Source organism: Rhincodon typus, chromosome 22, assembly GCF_021869965.1.
Source record: "Rhincodon typus isolate 14 chromosome 22, sRhiTyp1.1, whole genome shotgun sequence".
Classification (NCBI taxonomy): Eukaryota; Metazoa; Chordata; class Chondrichthyes; order Orectolobiformes; family Rhincodontidae; genus Rhincodon; species Rhincodon typus.
In genome coordinates this window covers 17,382,569-17,402,697 of record NC_063353.1, presented here as the reverse complement: position 1 = coordinate 17,402,697, position 20,129 = coordinate 17,382,569, and the positions used below count along the sequence as shown (strand labels likewise).

Below are 20,129 nucleotides of genomic sequence, written 5' to 3'. Positions count from 1 at the left end.
CATCCAGCCTTGCACCTTGTTGTCTCTGCCCATTGGGGGCCTCTTTTTATTCAAGTTTGTGACTGAGGCTCAGGGAATTTCCTCATTCAGCATTCTTGGGCAAAATTTGTTGTAGAATGAGGTTGATAAACTAAATACAACTTGCTTACATAAATTGAACAATTATCTCTCAGAATTTTCTCCTATTTTTCAATTATGAATGAAAATTAATCAGGAGGTTTCTAAGAATGCTCACTGATTAAATGAGAAAACATCGCTGTAGGCTTAGAAAAATCAGTAACACTTGGGAAGCAATAATGCACAGGTGAGAAGTGAGATCTTCGCAACGGTAGAAATAATAACTTTGCCAAACGAGATCAGTTGTACAATCTGCTGTCAGCGACCATAAGATCAGAACTTGAACTCTTCTGTTAGATAAGTCTCCAGAATAAATTGTAATTCAGTTGCATTTATTCTTGCTCTCAATAATTGACCAAGAGTCAGTGGGTGGAATCTGTTGTGCAGCCTGGTTAGACATAAGTGAGAGTTGAAGATTGGTCTCTGACACCAAAGGGCTGATTCTGTGATGTGCTGGAAGTGGAGCTTCACAAAATTATTGTGATATCTTCATTAAAGATTTATAAGTATAATTAGTGATGATGTTTGGCTTGATGTGTATGTATGCCCTGTATTTCACTCTGATTCAGCTCACCCAGTGGCTGAGTGCATATCTAGTGCATACTTTAGCTCCAAAAAGCAGGAGCGCAACAATTGGGCTATTAAATTAACTGTGATTGAGTCTTAGCATCTCAGGATAGGAAGTAGAACATTGACCAGGGCTCCCATTCCTGATGGTTTTGTGACATCATCTTGTCGTGTTGCAGACACCAGAACTTTTTCAGACAAATAAGTTGTCAGGAATTGTTCAGAAGCTGGAAACTCAACAGCTAACTCATATGCATGCAGTGCTTAGAATTGTAGGTCACAGTGTACAGAATGAAAAGACCCTGCTTTGCACAACTACCATTATGTTGCACCTCTCCCTTATTCTAGTAATGTTCTCCCATCTTGCTCTCTTGAAAGCACTGAGTCCTTGGATGAGTGAAAATCCCCCGTTCCTCATTCCTTCCCAGTCACTCCCAGGACGCTTGCATTTCTTGGCAATAAGCCATCTTTTAAGTCATTTTGTGTTAATAAAATTATTTTTATAGTGAAGTTTTTATTGCCCGATATAATGGCCAGAGCTAATCCGAGCAGAATGTAACACGTATGTGCTCTATAGGATACAAAACTTGGTTTTATTTAATATTACCATTACTTAATCTAATTCCACTAAATTATTGATGTTGAATATGCAGCAAGAAATTTATTGTCCAGATTTTAAATTAGTAATGACAGCAAAACTGTCAGTGTTCAAGTCATTAATCTGCGGGACTGACTTAAAGCACTGGAAGATTCCAGAATTTGCTGTCACCAAGTCCCTGTTCTTTCACTGAATGTGGTGTTTAAATACCTATATATTGAGATTATCTTGAGTGTTTAACTGCATACTAAGTTATAATTTCTGGTGAAACACTTCTTTGGCCTTGAAATTGTTTTATTCATGAAATGTCCTTTTTTTTAACTCCACGACAAAATTCCTGCATTTTAAGTAATACAGTACATTTCTTATGTTTGTTAACTTTATTTCAGTTTCTACCTTAATCCCATTTTTACGCCCCACTCTTTGTTTTGCTTTTTATAAAATTATAAATAATATGACAAAAATTTCTTTGTTATTACCCAGCTTCTTGTCTGTAAGCATTCTTCAGGGAAATAATTGTTTAGTTGAAATTGTTTAGTTTGCCTTTTAAGATGGCTGTCATTGCATTTCAGAGATATCCTGTAATACCAAGAGTGTTAAAAACCAAGCCACAGAGCTTACTAAATCTTTGTGAGCAGCTGTCTTTAAGGTCAATGGCACAGATGATCACTTCACTGTTACCTTCAAATTTGCCCCATTCTCTTTTGTGCATTTGATACCTGGATAAAATTGTTTTTGATAATTTGTTCAAAGACTTGTGCTGCTGTAACCTCTGTGAAGTCACTAACTGCATTGTGTGTATCGATAAAGATTCTCAGGACTCAGCAACAGACACAAGAAAACCTCAGAGATAAGAAAGGCATTTGACCAATCAAAGATAATTGCTCATACCTTAACTTGGCCATGTGAACATGCAACTGTTTGTGACTATCTCCCATGTATTTTTTGGTTTTGATCCTTGTAATTCTATATAATTCAAACTGTGTAATGTTTATTCCAGGAATTGATGCGAGTATTAAGGACACCCAAGAATGGACTGCGTTAGACATTCTGAAAGATCACCCATCCCAGAAATCACAACAAATCACTGCTCTCATACAAGGTAACATGATCTTGTGCCATAGAGCAAATGATACTGCAATGAGATCGTGCTATCACATAAAAAGAATGTTGTCACCTTTAAATATTGGTTTGACAATTCAGCCCTGCATTCAATATCATAAAATATATGTCGCATATAACTAAAATGAAAATTTAATTTCACTGGAAACTGGTCAACCATCTATTCTAACTGTAGGAATGAGATATTCTACTCGTAAAATTCAAATGCCAGAATCCCACTGTACATTTTAAAGTGATGGATAATGTGGTGTTATAAAACTCACTTCACTAGGGAATGGCATGTCATGTTCTCATCATCCAGTTTTGTAAACAGTGCACAGATGATGATAAGTTCAGAATTGTTTTCAAATGTCACAACATTGCAGTTCAATCCAGGGCTTATGTTGTAAATACATATTTCAAGATGAGGAAAATGGACAACTTTGGCTTGGATCTTGTCCCTGTAAACATCTGAGTACAATATAGTAAAGAACAACTAGAAGACTATCATGATATTAGAGTCCACTCAACTTTGAATATATCTTTGAAATGGCACCATTGGATGCTGGCACAGCCCCCATGGCTTATAGTGAGAGCATTTGTCATATTGTCAAGATTTTTGACCCAACAGAGAGTGTCATGACATGTATAGACAACTTTGCCTTGAAAGTTACTCGTCAATATCCGTGTAATTTACTGACCACCACTGTGTGTATGAATGCCCTAAGAACAATATTTAACAAGGAGATGATTCGCAGAAGAAATATTTGCTGAGCCTAGTTAGTCTGCGAGTGCCAAGTTTGCAAAAGAATGGACAAAAATGCTTTTCTTTGCCAATAGTCATCAAAGCAAGTGCTGCAAGACAAATGGCACTGGAGGGACAGGGGTGGAAGGTGACCCCAAACAGCTGTTTGAGCTGTCTGAGGGACCCAACTCACTTAACACAGTTTAAGCAGTGCCTTTGTAATAGACACATTTTGTATTGCCAAATACTTGGCCATATTTGCTGGATATATTCAGCTGTCTGGAATAACTGGGCTGGTGTAAGCAGTGGGAATTATGTACAAACACTGAACCTAGCTGGATGGAATTTCTGTCTTTCCACCTTAATAAAAGTGTGACTCTATTTTAACAGGATAACTCCTTTGTTGAAATAGCATAAACCAAACGCCAGGTGCATGCAATAAATGTTCATGTGTTAGTGTACATTTTTCCTGCAAACACTCATTCCAAATGCAGCCTGCAACTTGTAGGGACTCCATTCACCTTCCATGCCCCCATCAGCCTCCATCAAAGTGGAAAGAAAAACAAAATGACAAGCAACGAAGAGTTTAAAAGAAAGTGAAGATGGAAGTAAAAGAGAAGGGGGCAGAGAAAAATGCACTAACACAGAACACAAAGGAAAGTACACCTTCTCTGACTTACCATTTACAATATCAAAGGAGGTGGTCACAAAACAAAAACAATTCCCCTTTCACGATTCCTCTTCTCTTCGAACTGTCCAAGTTCAAGAACATGCTAAAATAATGCTATCAGCCCAAAATTAAGGGTTAATTAGAACCCAATTAGCAGTAACTCATCAGGCTAATATTTGGGTACTGCAGTGAAAGAATTATGTTCTTTCTTGCTTTTCAGTCATTCTACTAAGCACAAAAGCACACAAAATAATGAATTGAACTACGAGGTAATAACAATTTGTATTGTTTGACACGGAGCTATTTAATGAATGGGACATCTCATCAGACTCTGAAACAATATCTGGGGTCAGTGAATTTGGCATCTTTTACTGCTGCTGGCAAATCATAGTTTACAAAATAAAAATGTCAACAACAAAATATCGGCACTCAGTGTGAAGGTCAAGCTTAAACCTGCAGCAGCTGCCATTTTCGACATGCCTTTATTTGTGAACCTCGCCATATATCACCAAAGAAATATGGTAAGGTTTGACGTCTGCCCACCAATTGAGCTTCAGTTTTCTAAATTACTTGTGTAAGTAATATGATGTTGCAGGCTTACATCTTCTAGGCTGTTATGTTAGGTGTGCACTGTTGTATAACATTTTCTTTTTGACAGAAATAGGAGTCAATATAATTTTTTAAAAATATGATTGTAGATAGCGAGCAAAATGGTGAAGCATGTTTGGGCAAAAAGACATACTTTACTTTCACCTTAATTTGCAACTTAGGAACAAAAATGTAAAATTATATGCTTTGTGATGTTATCACAGTATGTTTCTATTTAATTGTATTTAGTTAATGCAAAGTACTTTGAATGTAGCTATTATTTTTATAAAATTATTTCATTTTATTAAAATACAAGTCAGTTCCATTGCTGAGGCCAGACGCCAAATCTCCAACACCACCTCCTAAAGTCCCTTCAATCAGTTTTCCACTCTGATCACCAAGCCATCATCACCCAGACCAATAACAACCTCATCACCTTGGGAGATCTCCCATCCACAGCCACTAACCTGATAGTTCCTCAACCCCACTCCGCCTGTTTCTATCTCCTACACAAGATCCATAAACCTGACTGCTCCAGTCGACCCATTGTTCCTGCCTGCTCCAGCCCCATCAAGCTCATCTTCTCTTACCTTGACTCCATTCTTTCCTCTCTGGCCCAGGGACACAACCCACACCCTCCACCTTCTCCAAGACTTTCAACTCCCCAGTCCCCAGCACCTCATCTTCACTTTGGACGTTCATTCCCTATACACCTGTGTCCCCCATGAGGATGGCCTAGAAGCCCTATCTCCCTTCCTCTTCCATAGGCCCACGCAGTCCCCCTCCACTGACACTCTCATTCACTTGGCGGAACCGGTCCTCACCCTCGACAACTTTACCTTTGCTTCCTCCCACTTCCTACAAACCAAAGGGATGGCTATGGGTACCCGCATGGGCTTGAACTATGACTGCCTGTTTGTGGGATTCATGGAACAGTCCCTCTTCAATAACTATACTGGCACCATCCCTCACCCCTTTCTCCGCTATATTGATGACTGTATCGGTGCTGCCTTGTGTTCCCGTGAGGAACTTGAACAGTTCATCAACTTTGCCAACACCTTCCACTGAGCCCTGAAAGTCACCTGGACCATTTCTGACACCTCCCTTCCCTTCATGGAGCTCTTTGTCCCTATCTCCAGCAACCAACTCACTATCGATATCCATTTCAAACCCACTGAGTCCCATAATTACCTTAACTACACTTTATCTCACCCCCTATCCTGTAAAAATTCTATCCCATTACTCTCAATTACTCTGCCTCCATCACATCTGCTCCCAGGATGAGGCATTCTAATCTAGGATTTCCCAGATATCATTCTACTTCAGGGACCGTAGTTTTCCCTCCTTTGTTATTAAGGATGCCATCAACTGCATTTCCCCCATTTCCCATGCTTCTGTCCTCAAACCCTCTTTCCCCACCACCCCCCCAACAGTAATAATGTTAGAGTCCCCTTAGTCCTCACATACCACACCACCAACCTCCGAATACAACACATCATCCCCCGACATTTCTGCCACCTACAATCTGGGCCCACCACCGAAAAGGTATTTCACTCCGCACTGCAGCCCACTTTCCACAAGAATTGTTCACTCCGTGACTCCCTCGTCGGCTCCACATTCCCCACCCCCCACCAACCCCTCCACCACACTTGGTACGTTTCCCTGCAACCACAGGAGATGCTACACCTGCCCTCATACCTCCCTTCTCACCTCTGTCCAAAGCCCCAAACAATCCTTCCAGATCTGGCAGAGATTCACTTCACGTAACCTCAGCTAGTGTATCTGTTGCTCCCGATGTGGTCTCCTCTATATCAAGGAGACCAAACGCAGACTCGGGGACCAGTTTGCGGAGCATCTCTGCTCTGCATGCACCAATCATCCCGATCTTCTGGTTGCCGTCTACTTTAACACACCCCTCCCACTCCCCTGATGACATATCCATCCTTGGCCTCCCACTGTCAGAGCGAGGCCAAACGCAAACTGGAGGACAACACCTCATATTTCACCTTGGGAGCTTACAGCCCAATGGCCTGAAAATTGACATCACCAGCTTTAAAATCTCTCCACCTCCTCCCCAACCACTGTCATCTTCTGATTCACCTATCTGCTCCACCCTTCCCACTGACCAACCACAATAACCCCCTATCTGCATCCACCTATCTCCATCTGGCCTACCCTCCTCCCAACCCCACACTCCTCCCTCTGTTTATTTCTGGGCTTCCGTCCCCCTCCTGAGCCCTCAAGAAGGGTTCCAACCTGAAACGTTGATTTTCCTGTTCTTTAGATGCTGTCTGACCTGCTGCGCTTTTCCAGCTCCACTTTTTCTGACTTTAATTCTATTTAAATCCAATTAGGCGATATCATGTTAACCATTTGATGTCCCAATTCCAATAAAAGGGAAAGAAATCAAGAAATAGCTGTGTGAGATTATTTTCAATAAATGTTTTATTAATTAAATTTTAATTTAGCCAAAATACGTATGGCTCCTGTTATATACTGAGCATGTATGTCTCAAATCTGTGACAAAGAAACTGCAGTATTCAACAGCTTTTTTCAATCGGCTGGAATAACATTTTTGTATCTAGTTTAATTATTATTGCAATCAGTTACCTCATTGCTATTTGACGCTATAAGTTGGTAAGAAGTTGATTTTCTTGAGAATCAATCTAATTGACCTAAAACAACCTGGCTATTGAAGGATATTCCCAAAACTGGGGAGTCCAGACCCAGGAGTCATAGTCTTTGGATATGGGCTAGGCCATTTATGGTTGATGAGGAGAAACGTCTTTACCGAGGGAGTGGTGAGCCTGAGGAATTCTCTGCCATTGAATGCAGTTGAGGTCAACACATTTAACAAGGAGTGACAGATAGTTCTTTGGGCAAGAATGGTCAAATGGTATGGGAAGAATGCGGGAACAGGGCACTGAGATGGATGATCAGCCACAATCATTTTGAATGGTGGAGCAGACTCGAAGGGCCAAATGACCTACTCCTGCTCCTATTTTCTCTGTATGCCAGAGAGTGGATGTTGAAAAAACACATTAATGTTGTCAGTAGCTATGAATATTATGGAATGCATTAAATAAAATTCCCATGAATGATGACTTAAGCAAGTTATTGATGGAAGTAATGTTCATAAGAGCGATTAAAAACGGTCACAAGAAAATGCAAGTATAGCTAATCTGAAGGTAAACACCAAGTCCAGTTACCCATTAACAGTCAAATAAATCAGTGCTGTACTTCCTCCAAGGCCAGTGTAACTTGGCCAATGTGTGCTGACCAGACTTGCTCACAGGATGTCAGGTATGGTGTGAATAAGGCTTTTGTATCATTTGAAGCATGACTTATACCATGATTATGTTTAGAGTCTTACAGCTGTACAGCATGGAAAACAGACCCATGAGTCCAACTTGTCCATGCTGAACAGATACCCTAAATTAATCTAGTCCCATTTTGTTATATTTCAATGATCTACACAGTTTACCAACTTCTATCATTTAGAAAGTACAAAATCATGCCTATAATAAAATCTATTTGCCACAGATTTGCTAATTCACTGGAGTCAGGGAGGATCCCAGAGGACTGGAAAATGGCTAATCTAATACCCTTGTTTAGGAAGGGAGGGAGGCAGAAGTTAGGAAATTATAGATCATTAGCCTGACCTCGGTTGTTGGCAAGATTTGAGAGACCATTATTAAGGATTAGATTGTGGAGTACTTGGAAGTGCATGGTAAAATAGGACTGAGTCAGCACAGCTTCATCCAGGAGAGGTCATGCCAGATAAATCTGTTAGAAATCTTTGAGTGGTTAATGACCAAGTTAGATAAAGGAGAGCCAGTGGGTTTGGATTTCCAGAAGGCCTTTGACAAGGTGCCGCTCAGGAGGCTGCTAAATAAGACAAGAGCCCACGGTGTTAGGGGCAAGGTACTAGCTTGGATAGAGGATTGGCTGACTGGCAGAATGCAGAGTGTGGGGATAAAGGGGATTTTTACCACATGGTAGCCCATGACTAGTGGAGTTCCACAGTGGGCAGTTTTCGGACCACAACTATTCACATTGTACATTAATGTCTGGACGAAGGAACTGAGAGCATTGTTAAGTTTTCAGATGAAACAAAGAGAGGTGGAGGGACAGGTAGTATTGAGGAATTAGGCAGGCTGCAGAGGGACTTGGAAGGCTAGGAGATTGGGCAAAGAAGTGGCAGATGGAATGCAATGTGGGAAAATATGAGGTTTGGAAGAATAGAGGCAGGTGCAAAAGGACTTGGGAATCCTTGTTCAGGATTTTCTTAAGATTAATATACAGGTTTATTTAGCAGTTAGAAAGGTAAATGCAAAGTTAGCAATCATTTCAAGAGAGCTAGAATACAAGAGCAGAGGTGTACTACTGAGGCTATATAAGGCTGTGGTCAGGCTGCATTTGGACTGTTGTGAGCAGTTTTGGGCCCTGTGTCTAAGGAAAGTTATACTGAGAGATTCCAGAGGAGGTTTACAAGAATGATCCTGAAAATGAAGAGCTTGTCATCTGAGGAGCAGTTGAGGAGTCTGAGTCTGTACTTAAAAGTTTAAAAGGATGAGGGGGCATCTCATTGAAACTGACAGAATATTGAGAGGCCTAGATATAGTGAATGTGGAGAAGATGTTTCTCCTAGTAGGAGAGACTCGGACTCAGAGTGAAGGGATGACCCTTTAGCACTGAGATGAGGAATTTTTTCAGCCAGGGGGTGGTGAGTCTGTGGAACTCATTGTTGTTGAAAGCTGTGGAGGTCAAGTCATTGAGTGTATTTAAGACAGAGATAGATAGGTTCTTGATTAGTAAGTGGATCAAAGGCTATGGGGAGAAGGCAGGAGAATAAGGTTGAGAAACATATCAGCCATGATTGAATAGTGGAGCAGACTCAATGGGCTGAATGGTCTAATGCTACACGTATGTCTTATGGCATAATTGGCAAGCATTTTTCTGTACATTGAAAAACAAAACTTTGATCTATGGGCAGAAATCATTTTGCAAAATGTTCACGAAGTTTGAGATACCATGGGTGAACAAATATACAGCAAGGCACTAAGTTACTTCTCGTGTGAAAATGGTAGTGTTATATTTTGAAGAAGAAACTAGTTCTGTAAGAAGTATAATCAGATTCTATTTTAAAATCATTGACAGATTTCTCTTTTGGCAGAAAAGCCTTTATAATAATGCAGCTTTCTCCTATGGAGTGAATTTTGGCTGGCACATTAGAAGACCCTTAAGGCTGCATAAGGTTTATAATGTTAGTCTACAGCTTTGTGCAGTTTTCAAACAGTTTACATCTTCAACTAAATTAGCGCTACTGAAGGAATCAATCTCATTCTAACTCAGAGGAAGGAGTTCCTCTTTGTCATGATATAGTGAAGACATCATCTGTGCGTACTTTAGCAATTAAATAAACTTTAATAAAATGCATCATCTGTACATTATTTTACCTAATTTACTTATATATTCACGAAGCTAAAAATGAGCAGTCAGGCATTAGTGGTGACTAGTTCACAATGCCCCATCTTCTGAGGTTTTCTTTGCCAGACTTCTAAGAATTTCCATTGTTCATTGTGTAAAACTTTGGACTGCGCTTGTGAGATTTGTGGTTTTAGATTCTCTAACTGAAGCTAACTGTCAGTAACCAAAAGACACTGAAGCTGCCAAGAACATTACACAAGTATTTTCCTTTCTTCCCAAAAGGACTTCACAAGCTGTTATCAGCTCTGCAGTTAAGGTATCCAAACCATCCAAATAATTTATCAAAAATGCAGTTGCTAACATTGCTGTTGCCAGTTTTTCTGTGTGAACATCAAGTATGATGTGGGAGGCAACAGTGTCACAGTAATGTCACTGGGTTAGTACTCTGCATGCCCCAAGCTAATTCTGTGGGAACACAAGTTCAAATTCCACCATGGTTTCTGAAGAGCTTGCCTCAGTAATGCTGACCATGAAGTATTGTTGATTATCATCTGGTCCACATGTGACTGTAAACAACAATGTGGATGACTTTCTGATGCTCTCTAAAATGTTCTAGCATTGTTCAAATGTTTAGTTCTATTCATCCACAACAAATTCGAATAGGACTGGAACTCCCCTTTTAACAGTGTTATGAATGTACCTATATCACATGAACTGCAGCAATTCGCAAAGATGACTCACCACTGCCTTCTCAAGGGCCATTAGTGATGGGCAATAAATGCTGGCCTGTACAGTGACTTCATCAACATTTTAAAAATAGCAAGAATAAACCAAAGGTTGACTTGCACCATCCGTGATCCAAGACCCTTACAAAAGCAAAACAAATCTAAAACTGCATAGAAGCAGCCTGCTAAGTATAGCCTTATTAAACTAAAATGATGTCCTTGGAAGTATTGGGTGGTGTTATAAGTTGCTATTTTTTGTGATCATAATTAAACCTGTTGATTAGGTAACAGATTTATAATAGCTTTCAGGTACCATACTATTCTCTGCAAGCTGCACCTTTTGTTCGGCAGTATGCTGGTGTGCTAATGTTGCTGTTGAAATGTTCTGCAGATTCTACACTATGCTGTGTGCCCTGAACATTTGTCTGAGCAGAGGGTCAGCTCCAGGTAGAAATTTCCAGCAGACTGCCAACTGCTCCAGGCTTGATTACATAACAGATTAATATGTAGGTCCTGAAGGAATTTGGTATACTGAATCACACACGTTTAAACACTCAAGGTAGTCACTTTTGAAAATGATGTACTGGCTATTTAGTAGGAAGAACATTTTTGCTCGAATTAGAGATTAATAAGTATAGACTTTTTTTAAAAAAACCGTGTTAAAACATTTTAAAATTGAAAATAATGCAGCCCTTGAAACAATTTAACCAACATTTCAAACAGGTCCCTTCAAATGTTTGAACTACTTTTATATAGGTAAATGTGGCAAGCTTTACCTGAAAGCCCCCACAAGCTGCTCAATTCAAGGGCAATTAGGGATGAGCAACAAATACTATTGCAGCCAGTGATGCCTATTCCACGAGTGATTAAAACTAAACCGCAAAAGCCACATGCAGCAAGTTAATGAATGATCAGTGTGTCCTTTTGATTTTGTTGAGAAAAATAATAAATCATGGACTGGCACATTTATACAACTGTACAAACAGATTCCTATGTTTTTTGTAAGCCCATGGAAAATCATGGGAACAATCTGATACTCTTTTTGAACTGCGAGGAGTTTTGATAGAATGATTGAATATCATGTAATTGTCTAGCCTTATCATTAACTTATAAGCTTAATCATTTTTAAAAATTCTAGCTGTCTGATTTCTGACTCTTTGAAGGGAATGTTAATCCTGCAAGGCTTAGCCTAAAACAGATCTTGTGCAAATTACTTTTCTTCTGACTATTAAACTGTGATTGTTCCTCTGAAATGTTCAACTAATTACCTATTTCAGGACATACTTGTGATTAATTGTATTGCCATGATATTGTGCATCATTTATTATAAGTCAGCATGTGAACTACCTTAACCTGCGCTGCATACCTGCTGGTGGCTAGAAACCGAGCAGCATCAGCAAACACAAGGCAGTGCAGCACTTGATCAAGTAGTTACAAATAACAGAGTTTGAAGAGAGTGCTAATTTTAAATTTCATTTCAAAGAATCACAGAACTGCTAAGGTGCAAGAGGAGGCTATTTGCTTCAATTTGTTTGCACCAGCTCTCTAGCAGCCATTGTGACTGCCATTCACTTGCTTTGTCTTCATACCCTTGCACATTGTTTCCATTCAAATAATCATCTAATGCCCCCTTGAATGTTTCAATTGACTCTGTCTCCACTACACTTCCAGACAGTGCATTCCAGACCTGATTCATGTGTTGTGAGAGAAATTTTTTTCTTGCTTCTTATTTGCTGTGTTTGCAAATCACTTTAAATCTGTGGTGTTTCATTCTTGATCTTTTTACAAATGGAAACGGTTACTCCCTATCCATGCTATCCACGTCTTTCATGGTTTTGAAAACTTTCATCAGATGTCCTCTCAGCCTACTTTTCTTCAGAGACCCCTAACCACACCAATCCATTCTCATAATTGAAGGCTCTTATCTCTGGAACTACTTCTGTAAATCTCTTCTGTTCGGTGTCTCTGATCCTCACATCCTTACTGTAGTGCGGGACTCAGAAGTATGTAGAAACCTCCTGCTGATGTCTAGCAAGTCCGAAGACAGATGTGTGATTAATATTTCTTACTTTTTTTTGGACTGGTAGCATATACGTTTTGGTTTATTTTGGAATGGCTTTTAAAGGTAACCAAATTAGCCTTTCTGGAACCTTAGTTTTAAATCAGTTTGTGTCAGAGCAAGTGAGTGCAATACCTCCTGGAGTGTAAATGTTTTGTTAATATTGTGGGGGTTTCTGACAGGGGAGAGAAAATATCAAGTCATTAAATTTAGCAGAATCCAGAATGAGCAAGTTGCCCCCAACCCCCCCAACCCTCCACCATTGCATTCAAGGGTTTTTGGATGTAGTTCAAAGGAGAACTTACTAAAGTCAAATGCAAATGTAATCTCTCCTAGAAAAGGAAATAGTCCCAAGTGGTTAATGGAATAACTTACCTACCGTAGGATTTCAGTTTGTGGAAATTTCCAGAACAGAAGTGTTTGGTCAGAGATTTGCAGATTTTTAAAAGACTGAGAAATGTTAAAACTCTCAGTTGTGAGAGTATTCCATGCATGGAAAAAAAAAGACTTCCCAGCTGAAAAGGTAGGACTTTGGGGTTCCCTTGTGTGTTGGCCGCCAGTATTTTTTTCTCCCATGATCCCTGTCCATTTCTCTAATATGCTTTATCAACTGGCCTCTGAATCTTCTGTATTCCACTTAGATCTCTGTTTTATTTTCTACCTGCCATATATGCACTTTTTTCTAATTTATGTTAATTTCTATCTCTTAATGCAGGGAGCCCTGGGTTTATTTATCCTCCCTTTGCATTTTGAGGGAATATATCTTGACTATACCTGAACCATTTCCTGTTCAGCTACAGGTTTTCTTGTTGACCTTTTGTTCCAGTCTGTCTGGCCCATTGAAGTCCATTCTTGCTCTATTGAAGTCAGCAATGAGTTCAAGAACAGTCTCTCCTAGTTAATTGTTTTTACATTGGTCTGCCTTTGGCCATCTGTAATACCATCTTAAACCTTAGAATTCAATCAATATTGTTATAATTGTAGAGTTTTACGGGATGGAACATGACCCTTCGGCCCATTTTGCCTGTGCTGATCATCAGGCGCCTATTTACTCTCATTCCATTTTCTGGGACTTGATCTGTAGCCTTGTCTGCTGTGATATTTCAAGTGTTGAACTAAATTCTTATTGAATGTTGAAACGATCCCTCAACAACAATTAATCTATTTGTTCCTCCTCACTTCAAAGAATTAGTTTCAACAGTGCATCCTTTCTAGGTAGACTGGGCATAAACTGATGTGAGAAAAATGATTAAACACAATCTAGGAACGTTTCCCCCTTAATGCTACCACTGTTTCAGTCTACATTCAGGTACTCAAATTTCTCAATTATTACCATTCTATAACGTCAGCATCTCTCTGCAATACTCCTGTACATTTTCTCCGTTTATAGCTTTCTCCATGTGTTGTGGTCTTCACACTACAGCACATAATGTAATTGCACCCTTTTTGTTCTTTAGCTCCTGCAGATTGATTCTGTTCCTTGAAACTCTGGGATATCCTCTTTTCCCAGCTCTGCAATCCTGTCCTCAATCAAAGCTAATATCCCTTCTATTTTCTATCCTTTTGTATCTTTTCTGATTTCCTTGTACTCAGGAAGAAATAACACTTAGACTTGCCCTTCCATGAACCAGGTCTCTGGTATCACTACAACATCATATTTCTGCATGGCAATGGTTAGTTGCAGAATCTTATTGACTACACTGTGTGCTGTCTCGGACATGCACGCTAACCCTGATCTCCCTTGCTCTATCTATTTTCTGTACTAATGCTATCAGTCCCTAAAAGTAATTTGTCTGTCGTGTTCTTTAGTTCATTGAATCTAAAATAATCTTTCTCCTCTTTAAACAGTTTTGCAGCCTCAGCTTTCCATACATTTTCTCCCTTCTCCTTTGGAATTCATCTATTTTTGACTCTAAAGTACTGTGCATTTGCTTTCCCTTCATCCCATATTTGGCTTTTTTTTTGCACTCTGCAAGTCCCTTTTTTTACCCCTCCTCCTCCACAGTCAAAATCTTACGGAAAATTATTCCTTTGACTAATCCTTCAGTCAGCTGTCTCTGTCCGTGACTCATTGACAATCCTTTTATCTGTTTTACTTGGAAATTCCTTTCCTCTTGAACCCTGCTAGAATGCATTGGAATGTTTCCTGCATTAAGGAAAACTGTAAATGCAAACTATTATTTCTGTTGAAGGCATTTGAGCTATGATTTACGTGTTCGCTCCTCTAATGAGCATAAAATATTCGCAGTTTTGCCATTCATGAATAGAACTGCAGAATATAAATCGTACCTGACCAGTGGCATTGATATGATGTGGGAACCTGCCCAAATGCACAAAAAGCATGTCACAGTTTACCACCAACTGAACTTCCTCCAATCATCAGCAAATTAATTGAAGGAATCATTAACTAATGCTCAGTTTAGGCTCAGTCGGTACTGTTAAGCTTCATATGTTAGCAGAGTCATGATTCAGAGCTGAATGTTAGAGCTGATTGAACTATCTTTCAGATGCACTGTAGAAACACAGTAAGTTGACATCAAAAGCACCTTCCAGCCCTACATCCAAGATCAAAGATGTCATTCTTGACAACATGAGAACATTCCAACACAGCAGAGGTTTGAGCAAACAATCCAGGCTGATATCTTAATGTACTGCTGGCTACATTGTTGGGGATGGCGGGGGCAGAGAAAGCAAGTTGGAGTTTCCACCTTCAAGTGGATGCAAAGGATTCCATAGAACTAATTAAAGATTTCTGCTGGTGTCCTGGCCAATATTTATCAAAATAAAATAAAGTATTTTATCGATAACTTAGTCATTGCTGTTTGTAGGATTTTCCTGTTCCAATTGTCTGCTACTTTCTCTAAATTGCAATTGTAATTACACTTAAATATTTAATGGGTTGTGACACCCTGAATCAATGGAAGGTGCTACCTGAACATAAACTGTGCAGCAACGAAAGAGCCATTCAGTACAGCTGCTCTGTGCCAGTGTTTCTTCCTCATTTCGGAGACAAAATCCTGGAGTTTCTTCGTTAAAATTTGTTACAGCTGCTCCATTAACTAAAAAGACTTTTAAAAAAACTCAAGGGGAAGGCATATAGCACAAGGCACCCGAGGGATTGCCATTGAACTGCTGTTTACTCAGACCCTTTAAACACAAAGACACTAGTTCATATTGTGCAGTTGCAGCTAGTGAAGATGTCAATTGTTGCCATGATTATAACTGTGAAGCTAACAGCAATTTCTGGTATCTGCATATGAGCAGTTTAACATGAAAATGCAGAAGTTCCTTCTATTTCGCATGCTGCACTGTTGCAGTCCCTGTAGCTGGAGGACTTTTAAAATCACTTGAATTGATATGAGCTCTGTTTTTACACTATTAATCTCAATGTAAAAGCCCATGAAAAGGTTATGCCTTGTTGAATGAGGATCTACCTACTTTTTTAATTGCATGGTAAATTCAAAATTACTTTTGAACAACTTCTCTGGCCTTGAAAATCTCCAATTTATACTTGTGGAATATTCTATTTTACCTTCTGCTTGAATATCATGTCTAGCTTGCCATTTTTTTATTCCACTTTGAAATGATTTAAAAAGAAAGGATAACTGGTGCAATTTACTTCTGTGTTTACCTTTTTTGAGACTGCTTCTAAGTGATTGATGACTTAGCCGCTTAATGACATCACTGGATGCTGCAAATCCCTTTTAACTGATATTGCAAAGAATTTTACATTGTTATAGGTGAAAACTGGTAATAATTTGCTTAACAACATTCAGTCTGTTAATGTCTTTATCTCAGATTGAAATGAAACATGCTGACTTTATTAATTGTCATAGCACATATATAGGCAACATCTGTAAGACTGGGCTTAGGAAGGAAGGAGCTGTAAGGTTTAGTAGTTAATAAATTCTGTCCACAAAGGAAGGTTATGTTGGTTTTCTGTGCCACTGAAAGGCTTGAAGCCTGGTTGATGTTGGTAGCAGAGGATGTTTGCATAAAGATGAATATAGGAAATGAGGAGTTTGTTTCAAATGGAAAGCTGGAAATTGAGTTTCTTTTGAGCAGAGTCACAGGAATCAACTATCAAGTGTCGGGATATGATTTCTTAACAATATCCTGTGAAGCAGCAGCTTATGATAAGTGGAAGAATTCTGTGTAGATACTGAAACTTCCTGAGCAAAGGAAGAAAATAAGATCCGGCCCTGCTATTATCACGTCCTACTAGACACAGGATCTGTTGTGGAATTTTATTAGAACTGAGGGCTCAAGACTTGGACACTGGGGAAGGCTTAGATGGTCAATTATAATTTCTGGACAAAATGGCCTGTGTACCTAGTTCACACTATAATAAATTGAGAAAGCAGGATGGTTATTCCTTGGAAGAATATCTAATGGAATTTGACAGGCTATGCACAAAATTCCACAAACCCCATTTAACTTGGTGCTTTCTGTTAAATTGTTTGACTGTGCTCAAGTGCCAAGCATAGATGGGCTCCTGGTGTTAACTGGAATTAAATTGTCAGAAGGAAACACACTAATGTCAGAAAACCTTTAAAATTTCTTCCCGGGAAATCTTCATTCGCAGTGGCCTTCATGGCTCAAATGGGGCAAACAGTGATAATTCAATGAAAGGAGGATTCAACGGTCACAGCAATGTGAGACTGTTGCCCAAGTACAGTGTCAATGCTAACAGAAGATTGGAACAAAAAGCAGTTAGTAATGTGATATCTCTAGCAATTATAACAGAGCCAAGGATTACTGAACTATAACAGAAGAATGAACCTCAGGTACACCAGGGCATGATCAACAAAGAGTTTTAGATGTCACTTGAATTATGATGATTTTGCAGTGGATTGTTCTAAATGGAATGATGAGATGTTTGAAATTCAGCATAACATGAACGGCCAGAAGGAGATGTTGGTGATACTTATTAGGCAGATGGAATTATGACAGTTACAGGAAGCCTCAGACCAATAATGAAGGTTTTAATAGCTGTTTGATAGTAGAAAACTTAAGTGTTGCTGAAACAAGGCACATTTTGTCAAAACTTCTTATCTTGCACTTACAAGCCAATTCACAAGAATACCAATGCAAGGGGAAAAACAACATTTAAAATGGTGATTTACAATTATACCACCAAGCCTTTTTTTAAGTTTTCAAACAGGCAGGTTGTCTCTGATTGGTCAGGGCATTGCCCTGAGAAATAAATCAGTGAATAGCTGTCATCGGTTTAGTTGAGTTGAAACAGGCACAGTGCATGTATATGTTCTTTTGATTTTCAAAGAACAGGACCTTGTGTATGAATATATGTCGATTCCAGAGCTTAGAATAGAATAAAAAGAATAGAATAGAAATTGACTTGCACAACTTGCAACAGTGCCCAACATTAGATGGGATTCTGTAGTTGGACAATATTTCTTGAATAATCCTGAGCATGCTAAGAATTTCACTGTCACCCAATTTAGGATTGTCAGTTGGGCTTGTAATTGTTAATTGTGAATCATCATTAATTGGGGCATTCTCCATGGTAATGCCTCTACCAGTCAGTGTCCACTTGAGTAGCACGGTGGCTCAGTGGTTAGCCCTACTGCCTCATAGCACCAGGGTCCCAGGTTCAATTCTAGCCCCAGGTGGGTGACTGTGTGGAGTTTGCACATTCTGCCCGTGTCTGTGTAGGTTTCTGCTGGGTGCTCCAGTTTCCTCCTACAGTCCAAAAATGTGTTGATTAGGTGGGTTGGTCATGCTGAACTGCCCCATGGTGTCCAGGGATGAGCAGACTAGGTGGATTAGCCGTGGGAAATGTGGGGTAATGGGGAAAGGGCTGGATGCTCTTTGGAGGATTGGTGCAGAGTTAATTGGCTGAATGGCTTCTATCTGCACTGTTGGGTTTCTGTTTTATAAACTTGCCAGCCAGTCAGCACTAACCTCTCATGCAGTTGGCCTTCCCCTTGAATGTCTATCCTTATGAAATATCCTAATGAGTTAATGATGAAAAGCTTTGACTGTATGTAACTTTTTTTTAGTAATGCTAATGAATATTTTAGTTGCAGTCTCATACAGCTGTGCTGTGTTGGGTTGGAGGTGCATGTCCACATTATGTGGAGTGGATTGGTAAGAAAATGTTACATAGATTCTTAAAATAATGAAGATCAAAGTGAGACGAGGAATCTGAAAGTACCAGCTGCCTCACGTTTGGGGATGATGATATGCTGAAATCGGTAAAATGTGGTGATTCTCTGTAACATAACTGAGGGTGTTGTGTCAAATGAAAACCTCTTACTGTTGGACAGACAATCTGAGCAAAAGGCTCAAATAAAACTGGGCATAGAACACAACAAAGTAAATGTTTTTAGAAAGTTAGTAGATTTATGGTTTACACAATCTGGATGTTGTTCTTTTAATAAGACTTGTCCTCTTTGATCAAAACATGACACCAATACTACTGGTATCAAGAGGTAGAAAGTCAAAGGACAAAAGATGTATCATCTGAAAGCTACACTCTGCAGTTTGCCTATTCTTTCACAAGTTAAATATTCTACTGAAGGGTGCAAGAATAAAGGAGAATGAGTATGCTAAACTTAAAGAAGAGATTGGCAATAACTGTGATTTATTTAAAAACAAAAGGAGGGGGTAACATCACCACCCGTAGTGAATCTCCAATTAGCAAGAAACTAAAGTTCCTACAGTGAACTTGAAGGTCATTGACATAGAATCCCTACAGTGTGGAAACAGGCCCTTCGGCCCAACAAGTCCACGTCCTCAGAGCATCCCACCCAGACCTGTCCCCCTGTAAGCCACCTAATCTACACATCCCTGAACACTACGGGCAATTTAGCATGGCCAATCCACCTAACCTGCACATCTTTGGACTGTGGGAGGAGACCGGAGCACCCGGAGGAAATCCACGCAGACACTGAGAAAATGTGCAAACTCCACACAGTCACCCAAGGGTGGAATCGAACCCAGGTCCTGTGAGGCAGTAGTGCTAACCACTGAGCTCCATGCCGCGAGCTGCAAGGTAAGGGAAAAAAAAATGCTCTTGCACTTCATAGATATGGCAACTAGTTTGAATCAGGCTACAATAACATATAATAAGGAGAAATGAATAACAGTGGACAAGGTAATGAAGAATTCATAGGGACAGGCCAGAGGCATTGGCTCAATTCCTAAATGACAATGGTGATGTTGAAATGAGATAGAAGGGTGAGTAGAGATTACAGTTTTACAAGAGCAAACACTACGGGACAGGCTAGGAATACCTTGAGTGGTCAGAGGAGCCCTTATGTTCGAGAAATTTCACTGGCTGACCACTAGTCACTACAATACGTTAGTGAACTGACCTTGCTAGTGTGAAGAAAACACTGGAAAGAAAAGAGATTTCTAAAACAAAATGGGTTGAAGCCATCTGCTGTTTTTATAAAGAGAGATGCTTGCCCCAAGAAATGAAGATTGGTGTTCTGTGTTATAATGAGAACATAGAATATTGTGTCCAGGATATCAACAACTATATTTTTCTTTAGTTATATTGT

At 39.6% G+C, this 20,129-nt stretch overlaps 1 protein-coding gene across 8 annotated transcripts in view; it reads left to right on the top strand.

Moving 5' to 3' along the window:
- anks1b (ankyrin repeat and sterile alpha motif domain containing 1B) overlaps positions 1–20,129 on the top strand; it is a 737,478-nt gene that overhangs the window by 338,506 nt on the left and 378,843 nt on the right. For all 8 annotated transcript variants that reach the window (XR_007264449.1, XM_048610130.1, XM_048610129.1 and 5 more), the window contains one exon: positions 2,283–2,384. Coding sequence is in view for 7 of the 8 variants with exons in the window: in XM_048610130.1 (XP_048466087.1) it covers positions 2,283–2,384 (102 nt within the window). In the remaining variant the exon portion in view is untranslated. The remainder of the gene's footprint in view (positions 1–2,282; positions 2,385–20,129) is intronic.